The sequence below is a fragment of the Enoplosus armatus genome, chromosome 7 (genome assembly GCF_043641665.1).
Source record: "Enoplosus armatus isolate fEnoArm2 chromosome 7, fEnoArm2.hap1, whole genome shotgun sequence".
In the NCBI taxonomy this organism is placed as follows: Eukaryota; Metazoa; Chordata; class Actinopteri; order Centrarchiformes; family Enoplosidae; genus Enoplosus; species Enoplosus armatus.
Window position 1 is genome coordinate 13,620,432 of NC_092186.1, and position 18,532 is coordinate 13,638,963.

Genomic DNA, 18,532 nt, shown 5'->3' on the forward strand with positions numbered 1-18,532 from the left:
CCTCCAGATTCAAACGCTTTGGTAGGCTGGTAGCCTGACCCTTTTAATCAATCCCATATCATTTAGTATTTAACTAACATAAACGGCCAACTGATTTTTCTGAAATGTCCTCTGAAAGAATTATAGATAAACTAGATAAAGCAAAGATAGAAGTTATGCTGAGTGTGAATAATGTTGAAAGGCAATGCACAGTACACCAGATTTGTCAAGAATTATTTTTGGTTCTTTATGGAACAGACAGACTGTATCAGTGTAAGTGAAGCTAATGAACTACAGAGTGAGCAAAGATGAGAAAGAGGAAAAAAGACACAATTTCTAGTCCTTGGAATCTCTTGCATAATTCCTCTTGAGTATCATCGCTCTCCATATTCTTCTTCAGTGGTGTCTTGGCAAGTTATGTTGAATATCAATCTTTGTCCTTGAGGGAAAACTAGTGCAGCGTTTAGACATTAACAAATTGGTTTTCAGCGAACAGCTTAGCCCTGCTGGTGCAGCCCAACAAAACACAATTGCTGGTTCTGAACAAGATTTTACACATGACAGCCTCTCCTTGAGGAAAACTCTGAACAAAACCCTCTGTCTCTCTCTATCTGTGTCTGTCTTTCTCTGATTCTTCCTCTCCTTCTGTCTCCCTTTCTGAAACAATCTCGCACACTCATGAAAACAAATGGAGAAAATTTGCAAAAGGCGAAATATTCTTCAAGAATATTCTTCAAGAATAGTGGAAATCACATAACACTGTATGTTTCTGCTGAAAACAAAAGTGTCTGTAAAATGGGTATGGAACCTGCATCATTACACAGGGCCATAGGCAAACAGAGTGCAAACATGAGGTGACCAAGTGGACAGTCAGTCATTCACACATGGGCTCACAGACTCTGTGTGTGTGTGTGTGTGTGTGTGTGTGTGTGTGTGTGTGTGTGTGTGTGTGTGTGTGTATGAGAGAGAGAAAGAGAGAGCTGGAGAGGGAGCAGAAGAACCTGGCTAATGTAATCCCATTATGGAGGTACAAGAGGGAGCAGTCACAGTGCTCAGCCCACACAATGGGCCGGCCTGCAGCCTGTAGCTATCCACTGGATGGATGGTTTCTGCCATGTAGATGGATCATCGTACAGCCGCAGCAGGCCTGCCTGCCTCGGGCCTGAGGTGGAACTCACTCACACAACCAGCCATTAGAATGGTAATAGGCAGTTGTTTCAAAATGAAATAGACCGTGTGGTTACAGTGCTTCCTACTTAGCAGATGTGTGGGCTGTCATGTCCTACATCTTGCATATTTTCATACACAGGTTTAATCACATAAATTCTCCATTATATGCATAATTCTTGGTATAAGAATTAATGTTTCTTCCAGCAATTAGTTTTGCTATACCAAAATTAACAATCCCTACTGTAGATACCTGCAGTGTAGTCAGTGAAAATATCCAAAAATATCACCCCCAATCCACACATACACACGCACACCCATGCCACATAATACATTCAATTTATTTTGGCTGGCATAGGCAAGGCCACAATTGTGTTTAAACACCAGACTAGAGATTAAAAGAGTGCTGTACTGCTGAGGGAGACCAGCCAGGCACCTTTTTAAACTTATTTTTTGCTGTGTTCCATTTCATTATTGGAAAACACATCAGTTTTCCCCCCAGCTGCTCTGTGGTGTGAGGAGGATTCCTGGACACAGAAGAGGGGGACTGATAAAGATAGAATTGATTCCAGCCAGCAGCAGCAGCAGCCATAGTGAAGGGGTCTCAGTTTAGACCTGCAGCTAAACGTCTGGTTTTTCCTGTGTCTCTCTCTCACTGTCTCTCTCTCCCCCTCATCTAAAGGCAAGTTGTCACCGAGGCAACATCAATCTCCTGCCTCATGACTTCTTAAAGCCTGCCTTCTCCCCTGATGCCTTATCACTTCATCTGCAGGCAAGATTAAAGAGGTCACCTCCAAGTTTCCACAATCTAACTACCTAACAGGTATACTAAACTGCAGTCTATCTTTTAAAACAGTTTAAAGGATGAGTTCCAATTTCTTTCAAGTCAATCTTAAAGGAATAGTTCGACATTTTGAAAAATACGCTTAAGAGAGAAGAGTTATGCCATTCGGTACGGTACTGTACGATAAATATAAAGCTACAGCCAGCAGCTAGGTAGCTTAGCAAAGCATAAAGACTGGAAACAGGGGGAAACAGCTAGCCTGGCTCTGTCAAAAGGCAACAAAATCCGCCTATCAACACCTCTGAAGCTTACTAATTAACACGTTATGTCTCATTTGTTTAATCTGTAAAAACGACAAGTTGTGGTTTATAGGGACTTTTGTACCAGGCTATTTGGTGGTAGGGCGCAATGAGTTCCTGGAGCCTCTGCTGGTTGCCTGGCAACCTCAAGGTGATGATATGACATCTTTAATACAATGCTCACATGCCATATTTAAGGGTTAGGGTTGAAAGAGTTATTGGTTGTTGTAGTCATTTTTCCTGTCTAATATGCTGCGTGAAGAGATCCCTTTGTATCGCAATTAAGTTGTGAAGAAATGGGGGTCATTCAAAAGTTCAACTGAAGCTAATATGCTTCAAGTAGGTAGCTTCATTGCGGCAGTCACATGAAGCTTGAAGTGAATGGAACAGTCCAAACGGGACTAGGTTAAGGCTACATTAACTTAAACATGAAACAGATAGGTGATGTATACCATTCAGTAACTGATTTGTTGAAGATCAGTGCCAGCAGAGACAGGATATATTGTACAACAAACCAAGTTTATCACCATATGATAAAGTATGCATCGTGCAAGCTCTCCCACCAGCAATTAGACCCATCCCCTGGAACACCTCAGCAACAAACCATAACATTAATATGTTACTAAGTTTTGAATCCTTTAAATGTTTTCCTTGCACTTTACTAAGAACATGTTCTGTTTAAAAACCATAGCCCTGACTGGGTGTTCTGCAGTCCAAAATATTGTCTGAATAAAAAGACGCAATTTAATCTAAATTTAATATTTAAATAATCTTGTCTGTCATGTCTTATATAGCCACGCACGCACACACAATAAGTGCTTGTGTATTTGTAAACATTATGTGGAAACTGTTGTGAAAATAATCTTAATATACAACAAAACCAGGATAAGAGCAGACAATAACAGGGGACAATAAGGAGGAAAAAAATCATATTGTTGTGAGTCCATCTATGCTCCAGTGAGCTCCTCGTTTCAATATAGATGAAGAAAGCTGGGCCCGGGGACAGCAGTGAGATATGCAGGCAGCCCACACATATCTGATGATGTACAGGCCTGCCTGCACATTCTAAAGAGAACACATTTTCTAGCTAGCCTTTTATAATTGTATTTTTTTCCGTCCAAAAGGCCCTAGAGCTAGACTGGTATGCTCCATCTGAAGCGGTTGGTGTAGTAATGGGTCATAGTGATGCATTCATACTGGGGACTGGCTTAATTGTATTATCAATCTCATCCAGACAGTGCTTCAGCCCCACAGCTTTGGACATGCTACTGTCAGACACTCTGCATTAGTATTGGGGAGTGAACCATGAGGAATTGCAATCTTCACTTTCATCTGTTTCTTAAGCCTAAAACGGTGGGTTAGCTGGTTGGATGATGTTTTCATCAGAATCTGGGCACTGCCATCCCTCGCTTCTCACCCTTCCTTTCTGTCCACCCGTCTGTCTGTCACTCTCCCCTTCTCTTTCTTTATCTTTTGCTTTTGGCGTGTCTTGTGTGTTGGTGGTCACAGAGTAAATGTAAGTCTGTTCCAATTTCATGCTATCTTTTAACAAGTTAATTATGTTGAGCCCTACAAAGACTGAGGCCAGGCAGAGGAGGTGGCGGCACTGGCAGAGGGACAACTGCCCAGGTCAGCTCTTTGTTGTTCTATCTTGTTTTGTGTCTTCCTCTCCAAGCACTCTCCTTCATCTCTTTTCTCTTCTCATCTTCTCTATATTCTCTTGGTGTAAGTCCCTCCTTCCTTTCCTCTCTTCCTCAGTAGTAATCTTTCCAGCAACTCCAGTGGTTGAGGAGAGTTGAGGCGAGAGATAAAAGCGTAGAGAGCTGAGGAGTCCTTGGCAAGCCTAAGGCAAGGAGAAGGTCAACAGGCCTGCTAAGAAGGGCTGTTATCATCTTGGTAACATGTTATCGGAGGGCCTGCAGTAGTGTTTATTTACAGTTATTGCTCCCTCTGGGTGCACACTTCAACGCCTGGGGCTGATTGCTCTGTAATGAGTTCAGGAACACAGGGAGCCAATGCAAGAAAAGAAGAGAAACAAGGGAGGCAAGAAATCACTGGCCAATAACCAATAGGTCAGCAAGAAAAAAAATCAAGGAACAACAGCAAACGCCCATCATTGAAAATCCAGGAGAACCAGACAAAAAGCAAGTGAATTCTTTCTTTCCAGCGCCAATGTCATTCCATTCAAGAGTAAACAAATCACCCTAAATTGGACAACAGTTTCTCAAATGAGGTAAAGCCCAGTTAATCCAGTACAGCAGTAAATGGCTCTTGAACTGGAGTCGGCTGTAGTTTGTCTTCTAAGGAAGGACCACAGCTCGGACTTAAAACACTTGATTTCCATCTCTAATGTCCAGAACCCCTCTTGTAATTTACTTTGTCAGTCGTAAATTACAAGATCACAGTCGTGCTTTTTCTGTATTTATTTGCTTGACCAGTCCAGTATTGTGTGCACTAATCAGATTGGTCCATATTTAACGGGCTGAAAGGTGAAGTGGCAAGCGTGAATCCAGGAGTTGGACAAATCAGTCTATCTGTAAATCCCAGGGTGGGTTTTTCAACAGTTAGGAGCACTGCAGAGGAAATCTCTCATTGAGGAACAGCTTTTCAATCTAGGGAATTACACTAAGTGCTGCTACTGTCAATGCAATGCCAGGTTTCAGAAAGAAAAAAAAAAAGAAAAAGCAGGAAAAGGCAGTACTGAATGCCAGTCAAAAGGCTTGGCAGAAGATCAAGGAGTTCTTCAGCAATCATTTTGCCAGGCACTGCATCCAACCATCATGCAATTAAGAGAAATTAAGATACAGAGCAATAAATATATAAATATATATATATATATATATGACAAAGTCACAAAGTATGAATATAAATTCTATTTTTTTTTTCTAGAATATACCATAAAAGCAAATCCATCCTATGACAAGCTAATCCCTTTTTATACCATCGGATATGGGAGATTAAGAGACATAATTTGGTAATTCAATTTAGACATAATTCATCAGAGAAGAAGAGAGCAGGGAGCTTTTTGGGATGAAGTTTCTCCATCACAGCAGGAGGCTCCAGATGATGCCAAGTTCATGATGCAGAGATGATAACTGGAATGACTTAATTTAGAAAGAAAGGACTCCAAACATATTTGCATCTTAATATCTCTGTATTACGTTGTGGTTAAAGCCATGGCCAACGGGAAGGGACAGTGTCCTCAAGAATCTCAATAATCAATGGAGTGCAGTTGTTAAAGTAAAAGTAGTTAAACATAGTTTCAGTTTGAAACAAAGACATTATTTGGCAGATGTTTACTTTGACATTTTAGTGATTCCCTCTGGCAGCAGTATGTCCCCATGTGTCTCCCAGTGCTACTTACTTTCAAACAGGAAAGCACACCCTTCTCTTATAATTCTTCACTACACTCTGCCAAAGTTGCTGAATCAATCCCAGAATAATCCATACCTAAACCTTAATTCATATCACTTATTTTAGGCAACAAATTCTTAAAAGACAAACAAAAACACACATACCAGAAGAGACAACAGAACTTTAGTCTCAGTTATTATATGGTTCTTAAAGGTGCACTAGTCAGTATTGTTATGTGAACAATGGGTCAAATGATTATGTGTAATGTGAAAGGGGACACCTGACTCTACAGTGTTTTTGATTGTTTTGCTCATATCAGCATCATTTCCAGACACAGGCAGCTGTTTTCAAGTTAAAAAAAGCTCTAATAAATCCACTGTATCCTACCTGCCCAGCACCATACAAGAGACAGACAAAGTCAGCGACTAGCTGGTGAACATAGTGGAAAATTTAGCAGCCCAAGAACGGATACTTTCCACAGAAGTTGGTGAAGACCAAAATAAAGCTAAAAGAGAGTAAATATTTATTTATTTACATTTATAGGTGATAATATGTCAATATTGTGTTCACAACTTATTGCATTGCCCCCAAGTGACGGAAGAATCAACCAATGCAGGTTTAACGTTAACGTAAGAGTTATCTCCAAATGTTTTATCTACAGCTTGTATCTCATTGTTTTTTATGCAAGTGTAAATTGTTTGTGCTAAAGATTCAAGTAGAAATTCTTTCCTATATGAGTGCTTCTTCACTAAATGATATAGTTGTTCACAGTCTGATAACAGGTCCAGATAACTCTCCTTATGCAAAATGCAACAGGTTATGTATAAAAACTTGACACTTAACCTTTCTCTTTAAAATGTTTTTCAGAACCGCAACAAGTGAATGCTACAGCTTTTTAAAGAAAAATACAGTTACAGTATATATTTGAAAATGAGGCAAAACAACATCTGTGAACCTCGAAAAGGAGAATAGATACTTTTTAGTCTCTCCAAAAACTAGAGCACATTCCAATATGTTCCCTATTAAGAGCTGTTTGAAATGTCCATGGAAAAAAATCCTGATAACAGCATTTGCCCCCGAGGTGTGAATTTCAATACTGTTTACTTTGAGCAGTAGACCTACAAGATAGCTGCCTGGATTCAGACCAAATGTATTCCATCAAAATTCTGCTTCTGTCAGTATTTCACCATTCACTGTATAAGCATATTCTGTACATGAATTTGTGTTATCAAACAAACCCTGGCACATCAATGAAGCTCATCTCACTGAGAGGTTTTCTAAATAAATCAGCAGAATAAACACAGGCAGCTTGAAAAACATGAACTGGTAAAGCATTACAAATCCTTGCCATTTTCCAAACCCGTACAGTCTTGCCTGGGATGAAAAATGAGACGTCTGCTCTGAAACTGTGTTTATGGCGTCAGGAATTGCTTGGAAATGAATTACTGGATGAATCACTGGAGCCCTGTGCGCGAGCACCACTTGTGCAATGCAGAATTCTAGTCGCAGTAATTTTCACTTACGACACACTTGCTACAGGCAGACCCTGAGCCAATGAATAGTGATGCTCCAAAGTACATTTAGAACACAAAATAGCCTAAAGCTGGAATTTAAAAACAACAACAAAGTTAAACCTGTTTGTGTCACACCGCATCCTACAACACGGATGAAGCAACCACAATGCCAATTTTTATGTTACAAATAGGCTATTTCTTATACTATCCAGTATCTGAATATTCCTCCCCTCAACCTTTCCAAATCTCACAGCCATGCCGTGTATACAGTTGATAATCAAATCCTTTCATTACTCAAAATTTCCAAAACAGCTTGCTGCTGCTAGCATTTGGTGACATTTTGAGAAGATGAGGTGCTGGCTGGGACTCCTATGTATAGCTCATATCAGAGGCATCAACAATTAACTTACAAAACACTGAGGTTGATTGTACTACTTCCTGGCAGAGGAGGCATCTCCGACCAGCGCAACTGAGCCAATGTGTTCACTCAGTGATTAGACGTGACCATATGCAACAGGCCCGAATGTCAGACAGGATTATCGCTCTGTTTCATTTGCTCAGCATTTCATGCAATCCTACTGATATCACTTCTCACCTCCCATGGCAAAACACTCTGTCAAGCCCCTATGAAACTATGTGATAAAGGCAGATAGTTGTGCTCTGTAGTTATTATGATTCTCAGATTGACCAACTTCGGAGTGTTTGTTCTGCCCAGACATGCAAATTAAGAAAAAACAAAGATGCTGTTTGGAAATAGTTGTATATCAGTTCATTAAACAGAAAACAACAAAACAAGCTATAAACAAAACACTGACGTGACGTTTCCAAACTGTTGCCTTTTTACACATCCAGCAGATACGAAGTAACATAGCATTCAGTTGGGGTAGTGTTTGTGTGATAGAAAGTCCAGTATTCAATTCTCTTTTAGCTCTGTTTTTCTTTCCATCAAATTCTGATTTAGTTACTTTGTCTGTCGTTTGGTTGAAAACAGACTGCTGTGGTCGAAAACAACATTGTTAGAGCGGTGAGAGTGAACCAAAACAGTACAGTTACAGGTCGGAAAATCAAAACAATGACCTGTAAGCACTCTTTAGGGCTGAGGGGAACTACAGAGTTGAGTGACAATTTTGTATAGGTTCATACAAGCAACCCCTTTCACATACAAGTAGTCATGTGTTCCACTGTTAATATAAAAATATATAGTCACTTTAGAGACTGCATGTAAGTTTTTGCGCTGCGCTTCCCTCAGGGTCAAGCCAATATAACACTCATGGCATGATATGGCACAAAAAAGGAAATAAAGCTGAAAAAATATGCCTGAAGAAAGCAAGAGATAGGACATGACGATAATAAAAAACACAATAATAATAAAGAGTAATCTCTTATGGATACAAATGGCCAATAAACAGCATAAATCAAAAGCAATGGTCTTTCCAACAGTCCCTAGACAACTCAAATTTATCTCCATACTCTACTCCTGACTTAAAAGAAAGAGAGAGGAGAGAAAACTGCTAAAAGGGAAACTGGAGAGGCCATTTAGTGATTTGAGCAGTGAAGCTTCTCCGCTGCCAAGGACATGTAAGAGAGACGGAGAGACTGGGAGTGCCTCTCAATACATCAGATGTCAGGAGTGTTCCCTCCCACTCAGACGAATGGATCTTCTTTTGGAAAGCCCATAAGAGTTAGAGCAATCTAAGGTTGGTGAGCTATACAAAAAAATACAGTAAATGCCGAACAATCAAAAGGCCATATGACTGCACAACACTGAGTAACGTCTTCTTGTGTGGGGAGATAACCACCACAAAATGTCAAAAATTATGTTCATGTTGAATAAAAGAAAACTTGACACATAAAAATGTATTTCCATCCTTGGGCTGCCTCTCCTTCTGGCTTGTTTCATCAGAGAGGAAGCGAGGCGAGGCAGAGAGCTGTATACTGCGGCAAGCTCAAGCCTCTCCAAGCCACTCATTCTGAGCATCTAGCTTGATTGTAAAAACGTTTCCCTCTTCTTTAATCAATGGAAACTCAACTATCCTGATTCATGGGGCACTCTGGAGTATATAAATATCTTCTGACAAGCTTGACTGCGTTCACTCCCCACCCCACCAGCTCCAGACCACCAGCCACCAGCGTTCATATTATTCTTTTCTTCTGTACTTTTTTTTTTGTCTTCCCAACCATATCTCTCTTGCTTTCTGTTTCTATCTCTCCGTCTTTGCTCTGTAAATTTAGCTGCAGCTATGACTCTAATCAGTCATTCAGAGGGACTGTGCAACTGCAACATGACAATTTCTGGGAGAAGATAAGGCCGGACAGATTAAATACACTGTTCAGTGTTGGAAGAAAAGGAAAAAATAAATTAAAAGAAAAAAGCAAAAAGGGAGAAACAATGAAACCTTCATCATCAGTGAACACTGGAAACATTTTCTTCAACATTTATCCTCATTACTCATCTCCTGGCAGCCTTTTTTTGTTTTGTTTTTCTTTATCTCTGCATTTCTTCATCAATTATCATTACTGAGAGGTGATTTAAAATCTGAAGAGCAAATCCATGACGTGCTTCAGAGATTCCATAAAGTCTATAATGTCAGAGTTGTTTTTAGAGAAAGTGTTTTCATAAAACATAAACAAAAACATTGCCATACTTTAGACTTATCTCTGATGATCATCTAGGCAGTGGCGAGTGTTCTTTTCTCTATCACTATACATTGTTAAGGTGATATTGAGTGAAGAGGATGTTGAGTGAAAACAGGGAAATAGGAGATAGACAAATGCAATACAAAACTAGACATCTGGTGAAGTATGGCAGAAGATTGCCATGATCCTTCAGCAGTTATATGTTGACATGAATAAGTTAGATAAGATATTCATAAACTGTGAATTTATGAATGTTGTTCACCCAGATCTATTGTCATACTGTACAATCACAGTTTTTGCATGCTTGTTTAATACCTGCTTTTCTCAGTTTAACAAGCTGTGACAAAACACACAAGCCAGGTTAGTAACTCGTAACTGACAGAAATGCCAGTATGGCAGACTGGAGAACAGATATGCACGTACTGGCATTTCTGTGCATATCTGTTCTCCAGTCTGCCATATAAGTTGGATTGTATTGAGTGAACTGATTGTAGAGCCAGATGAGTCTATGAGTTGTGCTTATCAATGGATCCCATTAAACACTTGTCACCCCTGGGGAATTTCTTTGACCATGCAAGTCATTGTCGGCAGACAGCAGTCTGACTAATCAATGAGTGCTTAATTACATCTGGTGTATGGTCCAGAGGTGCAGTAAAACAATATGCCTGCACTGTCAGTGTCATCCTTTTGTAGAGACAGATGGTACTTTAGTCAGCGACATTGCGAGGATGCATTCACAAAAGAATTTGGGACTTAACTGAAAATGTCAACAGTTGGAGTGTGTGACGAAACAAATGTGACAAGACAAGATAAGAATGTCATTTGGATTTCACTCTAAAAAACAATTAGGCTTCTCTTATCACGTTCACGAATCTCTGCCTCTTGACACAATACACAACAATAGGCCAAGACTTAATGTTTACAGATTAACTAAATCTTCTATTCTCTACCATGATGTTGCATTGTCCTAAGTAGCATAAAAAGATGATCTCAACAAGTAAAACTCTATTTGCATATGGGGTTTAATGAAAATTTGCATATTGCTCTTTACACAGTCAACTTACGCAATCAACAAGGTTTGCAATGACGTCTAAAGAAAATAGTCATAATGTTGAAGTTCTACTGTACCAAACACAACATAGACGGGGTCATCATCATACTGTATGTTATCTTTAAGCAGAAACGGGAAAAGGCTTTTAATGGTTTAGAATAACTCTGTGTCAGAGGACCTGTTGGCTGAGACACCTACTGTATGCAAATCTGTAGGCCATCACTGACTTGATCAGCATAGGGCTGACAACAAAGTGAATTAAGCCTCATCTAAATGTAAATGAGGTGTTATACCTTTGGCAAACAGCTTACATAACCAGTATCTATTTTAATAAACCAATTAGATTTTATTCCGCGCTATCCTAACGCAAGAAAATAAAATCTGCGCTTTATGAAAATGTACATGGGATGCAGATAGCTGTCGACCAAAGCAAGGAAAAAGGGGGCACAAAACCTCCCTGAGTTATAGGTCTGCATAAATTTCAAATGAAAACGTCTACATGAAATACTGTGTTTCGGCCATTAAGTCTGGTTAGAGAGGACTTAAATAGACATAGGATGTCATGAAAGACCATTTCAATAGCTTTGAGAAATATAATATGTAGCAGCAGCTTACACGCTACTCTCATTCATTGGTATCGCAGATGTCGGACTGATTGCATGAGAAAAAGCAGCTCATTTTATAAGCCTAGCTGCTACTTCAGGTATGCACACTGTTTTATCAAATGTGAATATGGGCCCTAAATGTACTGTAAAAACAATATGTTTTGCCCCTGGGTAGATGAACCTAGAATGTTTTTAAAATCTTCAACCTCTAATAAGACTTAATAATGAGTGAAAAGACCTTGCTCTCTTCTACAATTTAAGTGTAGCTATTTTCTCTGGAACAGGATTTTAAGGATAAATAAACATTCTATCAATATTGGACTATTACTGGATATAACCTTAAAGTAAGACATATTTCACCTCATTTAAAAAATAATTAAAAATGCAATAGAAATATTTCACGGATGTCAAGCCAAGTTAAAGTTTTTATACAAAGTAAGTCAGCTGTATTTAAGGGAAATCAATAGTGAATGAAAACACAAAACTTCTGGTTTATATCATACCACCATTATTTATTCCATGGATAAATTAGTGGGAGGTTTTAATTCTTAACCTAAGTGTTCATGAGATCCTCATAAATCACATCTTTTTTTTATTATTATTATTTTATAAAGCTAGCCCAACATACATAAAGCAAGTGAGGTTAACATCCCAATGTATTTGCAAGAATTTCAGCTTTTTGTTTCATTAAATGTCAATAAAACATATTATTAATAATTATTATTAATATCCAGAAGTATTGTATTTAATCAAACTATAGTAAAATGATGACTTTGGTTGAATGTACAAGTGGAGTGGTTCCAGTAGTATGTACACACTTTTTAAATATTCTTTGTCCTGACGATAAGACGATAACCACAAACCTTTTTTACAGCCACACAGAGGGTGTGTGGGTTTAAATATATCTTAGAATAACTTCAATGAACAGGTTGCAATAGTTAGAAAACCATCAGAGGATAATAACTACTCGGTACAAGTTAACTAAGCATTCACACAGAGTACAATGTGAAAGAACTATTATAAACTAATATCGAGGCTCACTTTTAAGTAAGGGGAACAAAATCAGTGATGGTTAAATGGAACAGCAACAGGGCATTAATTTGACATTAGCTGGCAAATATCAATTCAACCCCCATTCTAACTTTAGTAATGCATTTGCTGGAAAGAGATTAATATCAATTCCATAAATCATTCAGGAGATACATCCGGAGCCAGAGACACTGGTATGTTAGCTGATCTCAGTGTGGAAGCTCAGCGCCCATTAATCAATGTCTGAGCTCCTCTGGCCATGTCATCTGGGGAAAAAAGGCAAATTTATAAAAAGGGCAATCACCACACTGATATCTCAGGACGATCCTCCTAATGTAACATGTTTAGATCTTTACTCACTGGTACTATATATATGCACTCACCTTCTCATCTCTCTTGTCTACTGTGTACAAAACTGTGGATTAGGTTCCCTATTTCCTTATTTATACCTTTATATGCCATATGCTCTTGTAAAATTAATTAGGACATATGACAACTGTAAGAAAATAACTACTTTTTTGCATGTGATCAGTTAACCTCTAACTCTTTTAAGTGTATCAGAGACAATATCATAGTAACAAGACCAGGTCAAAACCTAGTACTGTATATGGCTGGTCAGTGTGCTATATTGCTGCCAAATTGTTACACGGATAGTCAGTGGTAGTGTCTATAACGTGAATTTCTGGATATTAAATGTTTATCTGCAAATTTCTGTTGTGGTCCCAGCAATATTTGTTCTTAAAGTGTACTGAAGTAGAATTTCACATGACATGGTTAAGCTACGTTTGAGTCAAAAAACACTATAAATGTAGTTGCAGGAAAAAAATCCACTCATATCTTAAGATGTTTGATTTGAAAACGTATTCTAATTATGAATATTCTACTTATCTATTAACTCCCCGTGCTCTTTCATTCGTTTCTACCTGCGGGATGTCTCTCATTTTTGTATGACTCACTCTGTTTTGAGTGTTTTGTCAGAGTGATTGTTATTTGGGATGCTTTAACTGTGCGCTCTCCCTCATGCCTCTCAGCACATTGAGAGCTGTTACACTGACCCAAACCATACTCTGCTCTATGCTGGACTGTTACAGCGCGTGACCATCATCTCAATACCCACAGCAGTAGGTTTTATGTTGCAAGTTTCATACCCTCATGGTGAATATCAGGTATTTTACTGTCTCTGTGCCATCTGTGCACCTATGATGTAGCATACTGAGATGTGCTATGACGCATTGGCAAGGTATGGACTGGTTATTGATTTCTCGTGTGTGTCTGTGTTTGTGGGTACCAGATGGACCCAGTGGGGCGTGGACCACGGAGGACTTCGCCCTTATCCCACTAGCTATGGCCTTAGAGGGCAAAGCCAATACGAAATAGAACATTAGTTATGTACCGTAACTCCACGTTCTATGAGTATAGGCACAGCCCTCTAAGCTGTGGCCCCCAATGGTTCCTTTAACTAGCTGAAGAAAAAGCTGTTTTTGGGAGCCAGGTGTCCAGTCCCAGAAAAACATATACACAAGGTGAGAACGAGGTGAGGCCCACGTAGTAAGTGGGTGTAGACTAAAAGTCTTCACTGATGCTAAAGTGATGGATGAACCCACTAGCAATATCATTGAAGGCTGCGCCTATACTCGAATCTAGAATCTGGAATTACAGAACATAACTAACATTCCCCACCATTCATTTTTAAAGAGCAATGGCCTCCCACACTCGACCAACCAATGATGTAACGTCATCATTCAGTAACTCGCTCAGTCACGGAGAAACTTTCACATCTCTAGGGCTGGCCTCCATTTTGCTGCGGTCCAGCCAAAAATCAACTTTGAAGAACAACATTGACGATGTCACCAAGGCCAGACATCAGAAAGCAAACAGGGTGAAGCTCATCCCACTCTGCAGAAACCAAAATGGGCTTGTCTGTGGAAATATGAAATCTGAGTGCCATCTGAACCTAATCTTCACACAGAGATTCAGTCCCTGAGAGACCGGCCGATTCCCTGATTTACTCTGCCTACTTGTGTGCTTGAGTGTGTGGATCTAACCAGCTGACCTTGTCAGTGGTGAGAAAGTTAAGTTATTTTCATCGTTGTGCCATTCAGCTGTCAGAAAAAGTGGCAAACAAAGGCCATTAACAAATGACACTGGAGCATATTAACTTCATCTTACTGTATGCCTAGCTCCAACAAAAGAGATGGACAAATTAACAGGTTGATCACCCTTTCAAGTAGACATAATATATTTCTCATTTTAGCCACGCTGGCAGCTCTAGTGATGGTTGTTGAAGTTGGTCGGTCAGTCGGTAATCACTAACGTGATTATACACATAATTTATGTGTAAAAGGTGGTTCTGCCAAAAGAAACTATACAGAGAAATGACAAAAAATAGCCATATAATAACAACAAAAAGTTAATGCAGAGATAAAAATGGAATATAGTATACAGTATACTGCAAAATACATATAGACCCTGTACATGCCCGGATACAGACACATGCATTTATGTACACATAAGTATACATGTGAACAAGCAAGTATCAATAATGATACAAAAAGATTGTCTCAAAGGACGGATTATTTGTTTTTCAGATCTGATTAGGCCATAGTACAGGGAGAATATAAGAAAGTCGCTGCAAGAAAATAGCTCAAACAACACCTGCTCTTAAGTCCCTGCGCTGAATTCTAGTTATTCATAATAAAGATTTTAAGATCCTAGCACTAGTCTATAATCTTCTCGACGAATTATCCCTGATAATACTGTTGCCAAGATATGTCATGGTCTTGATAGAGCTCTCAGATCCACAGATTCACAGTTGCTTGTAATACCAGAAAACAATCACATATCCTGAAGATGCCTTATGCTTTTGTACCCAAACCCTGGAATAGTCTAATAGTCTTATTGGATTTGAAGGAGATTCTGTAAACCTGCTTCACCTCTTCACCTGTAATTGTCTTTTTTATATAAATAAAGCATTTTGAATTAAAAAATGATAATGGAGTTGGCAGTCCTGATGGCTAGTGAAAGTGGGAAAGATAGAAGCCTGGTATGAGCGAGCTCCATTTCCAAATGATTTCTTGTTTATTCTCAGACTATATAAATACACCACATCTAATGAACAGAGATTGTGGACTGGAACATGTAGCCTGATGAGGATGGATAAATAAAATGGTGCTAATCCATGTAAACATTTAATATTAAAAAAAAGACCTTGATGTCAGCTCTAGTTTGAATAGGCAGCCAATGCAATGAGGCTAGAATTTGTGTACTGCGGTCAGATTTATTTGATCTACCTGTAATGAGAATTCTAGCTGTGGTATTTTGGAGCTAGAGGTGTTTGGTGGAAACTTTTGGCTGTAGGTGGCATTAAAATAATCCATGATGAAACAAAGGAGTGTCAGAGATTCTGTGTCAGCTACTGAGGATGGGATGGATTCTAGTTGTGAGTGCAGTTTTTGTAATATGAGATTCAAAACACAGAGAAAAAAGATGCTGCAAAATTGTATATACTTGTGGAGAAACTGAAATTAAGGGTAATGTATGAAAATAACTAGATGTGTCTGACTGAAGGAACAATTAGGGTATCAGCCTTATTTGCGTTGGAATAGACAGGAAATCACTTTTTTGGTCCATGTGCAATTGGGTCAAATATGTCACACATGTCATACATGTCACAATACATGCTATATAATATCTTATTTTATTGATATGGTGTTTTTCAAGTTTACTACTCACCGCTCTCAAAGCAAGCATCAAAGACCAGATGTCCTTTTCGCGGAGCTCCTGAGTAACCTGGTGGGCTCACCATCAGTTTGTTCACATTTCCCACCAAGGCATCTTCTCCTCCAGTTTCACTTCCTGAAGAACAAGTGCGATATGAAGGAATGAGACCAGTCTCACTTTATTCAAAGGTATTGTGTAGAAATGTGTTAAATAAGATTTTTCTAACTTAATTATAAAGGATGTAAGCTCTTAGCCTGTAGATCATCTGTAAATGAGCCTCTCATACAGAATTACCCAGTCCTAGATGGTTGAAAGTAAAAAAACATATGAAACATATGCTGCTATGCAAGACGTTACACCACTACTAAACCCAGATTATAGGTAAAAAAATAAATAAAAAAGAAACAAATTATTTCAAAGCTAAATATCACTCCTTAGAAACAGTGAGTGTGATAGTATACATCACATCTTTCTAATGGTGAGTTTGTCAACTTTAAACTACAAACACAATAGTTGATCTTCAGTGCAAACTGGAGTAACAAATAAATAACAAAGCATATGGAGGTTGAAAGAAATCTTTATTTTGTGTTTGCAGCACAAATTACATGTCCCCTTAAACATATGGACATCTAATTTACACAGTGCTGCTTAAATGTGGGGCTTTGTTTGCTCTTTCTGCATACATTAAAGTAAAGTAAAAGCTGTACTTAGCTATTAGTTCAAGGCTGTATGCCTTCATTTTAAGACTTGGTGACTTTACCTTAAACTGGTGGTTGCAAATGTCCTTTACCCACTTGAATGAGATAATACTGTCATTCTGATTGATCTGTGGTTTTTTTATAATTTACATTTTTTATACATTTGTGCAATTGTTTGTTATTTTTCAAACAAAAGTTAATAAATACTTTTAAAGAACAGCAAAGATTTATTTAGTCAAATGTCTAACCCTAACCCTTTCATTTTACTTGGTCACTTTGTAATCTGTCTTTTAGCACCTACTATTCACGCTCACTGTAATTCCGTGGCACATGTACAAACAGTGCAGTGACGGTAAAACAGTAACAAAATATATCTTCAAACTGAATGAAAAGAAAATGCTTCACTACATATGAGTACCTGCATCTCAATCACTAGTACCTGTAAGTATATGCACATTAAAGACCCAATTACTAGTTTTACGACATTAGAGGCATAACCACAGCAACGTTATAGTTTGGATTATAGTGAATGCTAGATGGAAACAGGGTTTTGTGTAATCATAAACATATCAGCATTGGGATGTTTTAAAAGTATGATGTCAAATCTCTGTTATGTAGGCAGTTGTTCGCGGATTGTGGCTTTAATTTAGGAGGCGAACGGACAAAGAACAAGTTACAGTAGGGAGTTACACAAGAGCAATTTCAGTTACGGACAGCTAGCTAATTGGCTACACATCAGTTAACTGGAGGGGCTATCCCTAACTAATCTGGGTAACATAGCTAGCTAGCACTCATAGCCAATACACCTGCATTACTGCCCACTATTACGGTGAAGTGGTTAACGTTAACATGCCAGCAGTTTTCTAAAGACCCTCCGCGAGGTACACTGTCCGCGTTCAGTTAGTTATATGGTTGGCTAACGTTTGTAGCAGCAAAGCTAGCTCATACGAGCTGGTGACATGACTTGTTTACATCCTTGTACCTGCTAGCTAGAAGGTTAGCACACCTTACGTTAGCGTCAATATAAAGACACGCAGCAAGCCCGAAACATGCAGTTATTAACTGGCAGACAACTGGGCATCATCCACTTCCTTCGCTTGTATATTAATGGAGGGGAAGCCAGGCAAGGCTCATATTTACACACCAGTCTCGACGTCTCTAACAGTGTTCTCCTCCATCTTCCTTTCCATTCGTTACAGAGCAGCCGACGCTCTCTGTGTGTTGCCACGGCAACGGAGCAGGAGGAAGAGGGAGAGGCGCCTCCATCAGTACACGGCTGCAGACATACAAGACAACAGTTGACATAGGTATGCAGTGTGTATAGGTAAGCTTAGCCAAGTTCAGTTGTTGACTTAGATGCACTAAAATACCAGAATAACAACAGATGCTGATACGCCACAAATCATAAAATACAGCAACAAATGAGAAAAAACAGGCAACTCGGAAGCGGTGATGAAAGTCATTTTCTGTACTGCTAATTCTCAAAATGTTCTGTGTTCACAGTTTTAAAAATATAGTTGTTATAATTAGGGGAAAACTTCATATACTAGTGTGCAACATAGTATACTTTCGACATTCACATTGTGCAGGCAACACTAAACTCGAAATGACTCCCATTACACTGCCTGTAAACTGTAATCAGTATATTGTACACACCTCAGTTTTATTGCAGCCATACCTGCATTTTTAATTGTA

General features: G+C 38.9%; 1 protein-coding gene across 1 annotated transcript in view; it reads right to left on the bottom strand.

Moving 5' to 3' along the window:
* agbl4 (AGBL carboxypeptidase 4) overlaps positions 1-18,027 on the bottom strand; it is a 253,600-nt gene extending 235,573 nt beyond the window's left edge. Inside the window, exons 1-2 of the mRNA XM_070908675.1 lie at positions 17,982-18,027; positions 16,152-16,274 (exon numbers count right to left, since the gene is read on the bottom strand). Of these exons, the coding sequence (XP_070764776.1) occupies positions 16,152-16,274; positions 17,982-18,027 (169 nt within the window). The remainder of the gene's footprint in view (positions 1-16,151; positions 16,275-17,981) is intronic.
* Positions 18,028-18,532: the final 505 nt, after the last annotated feature.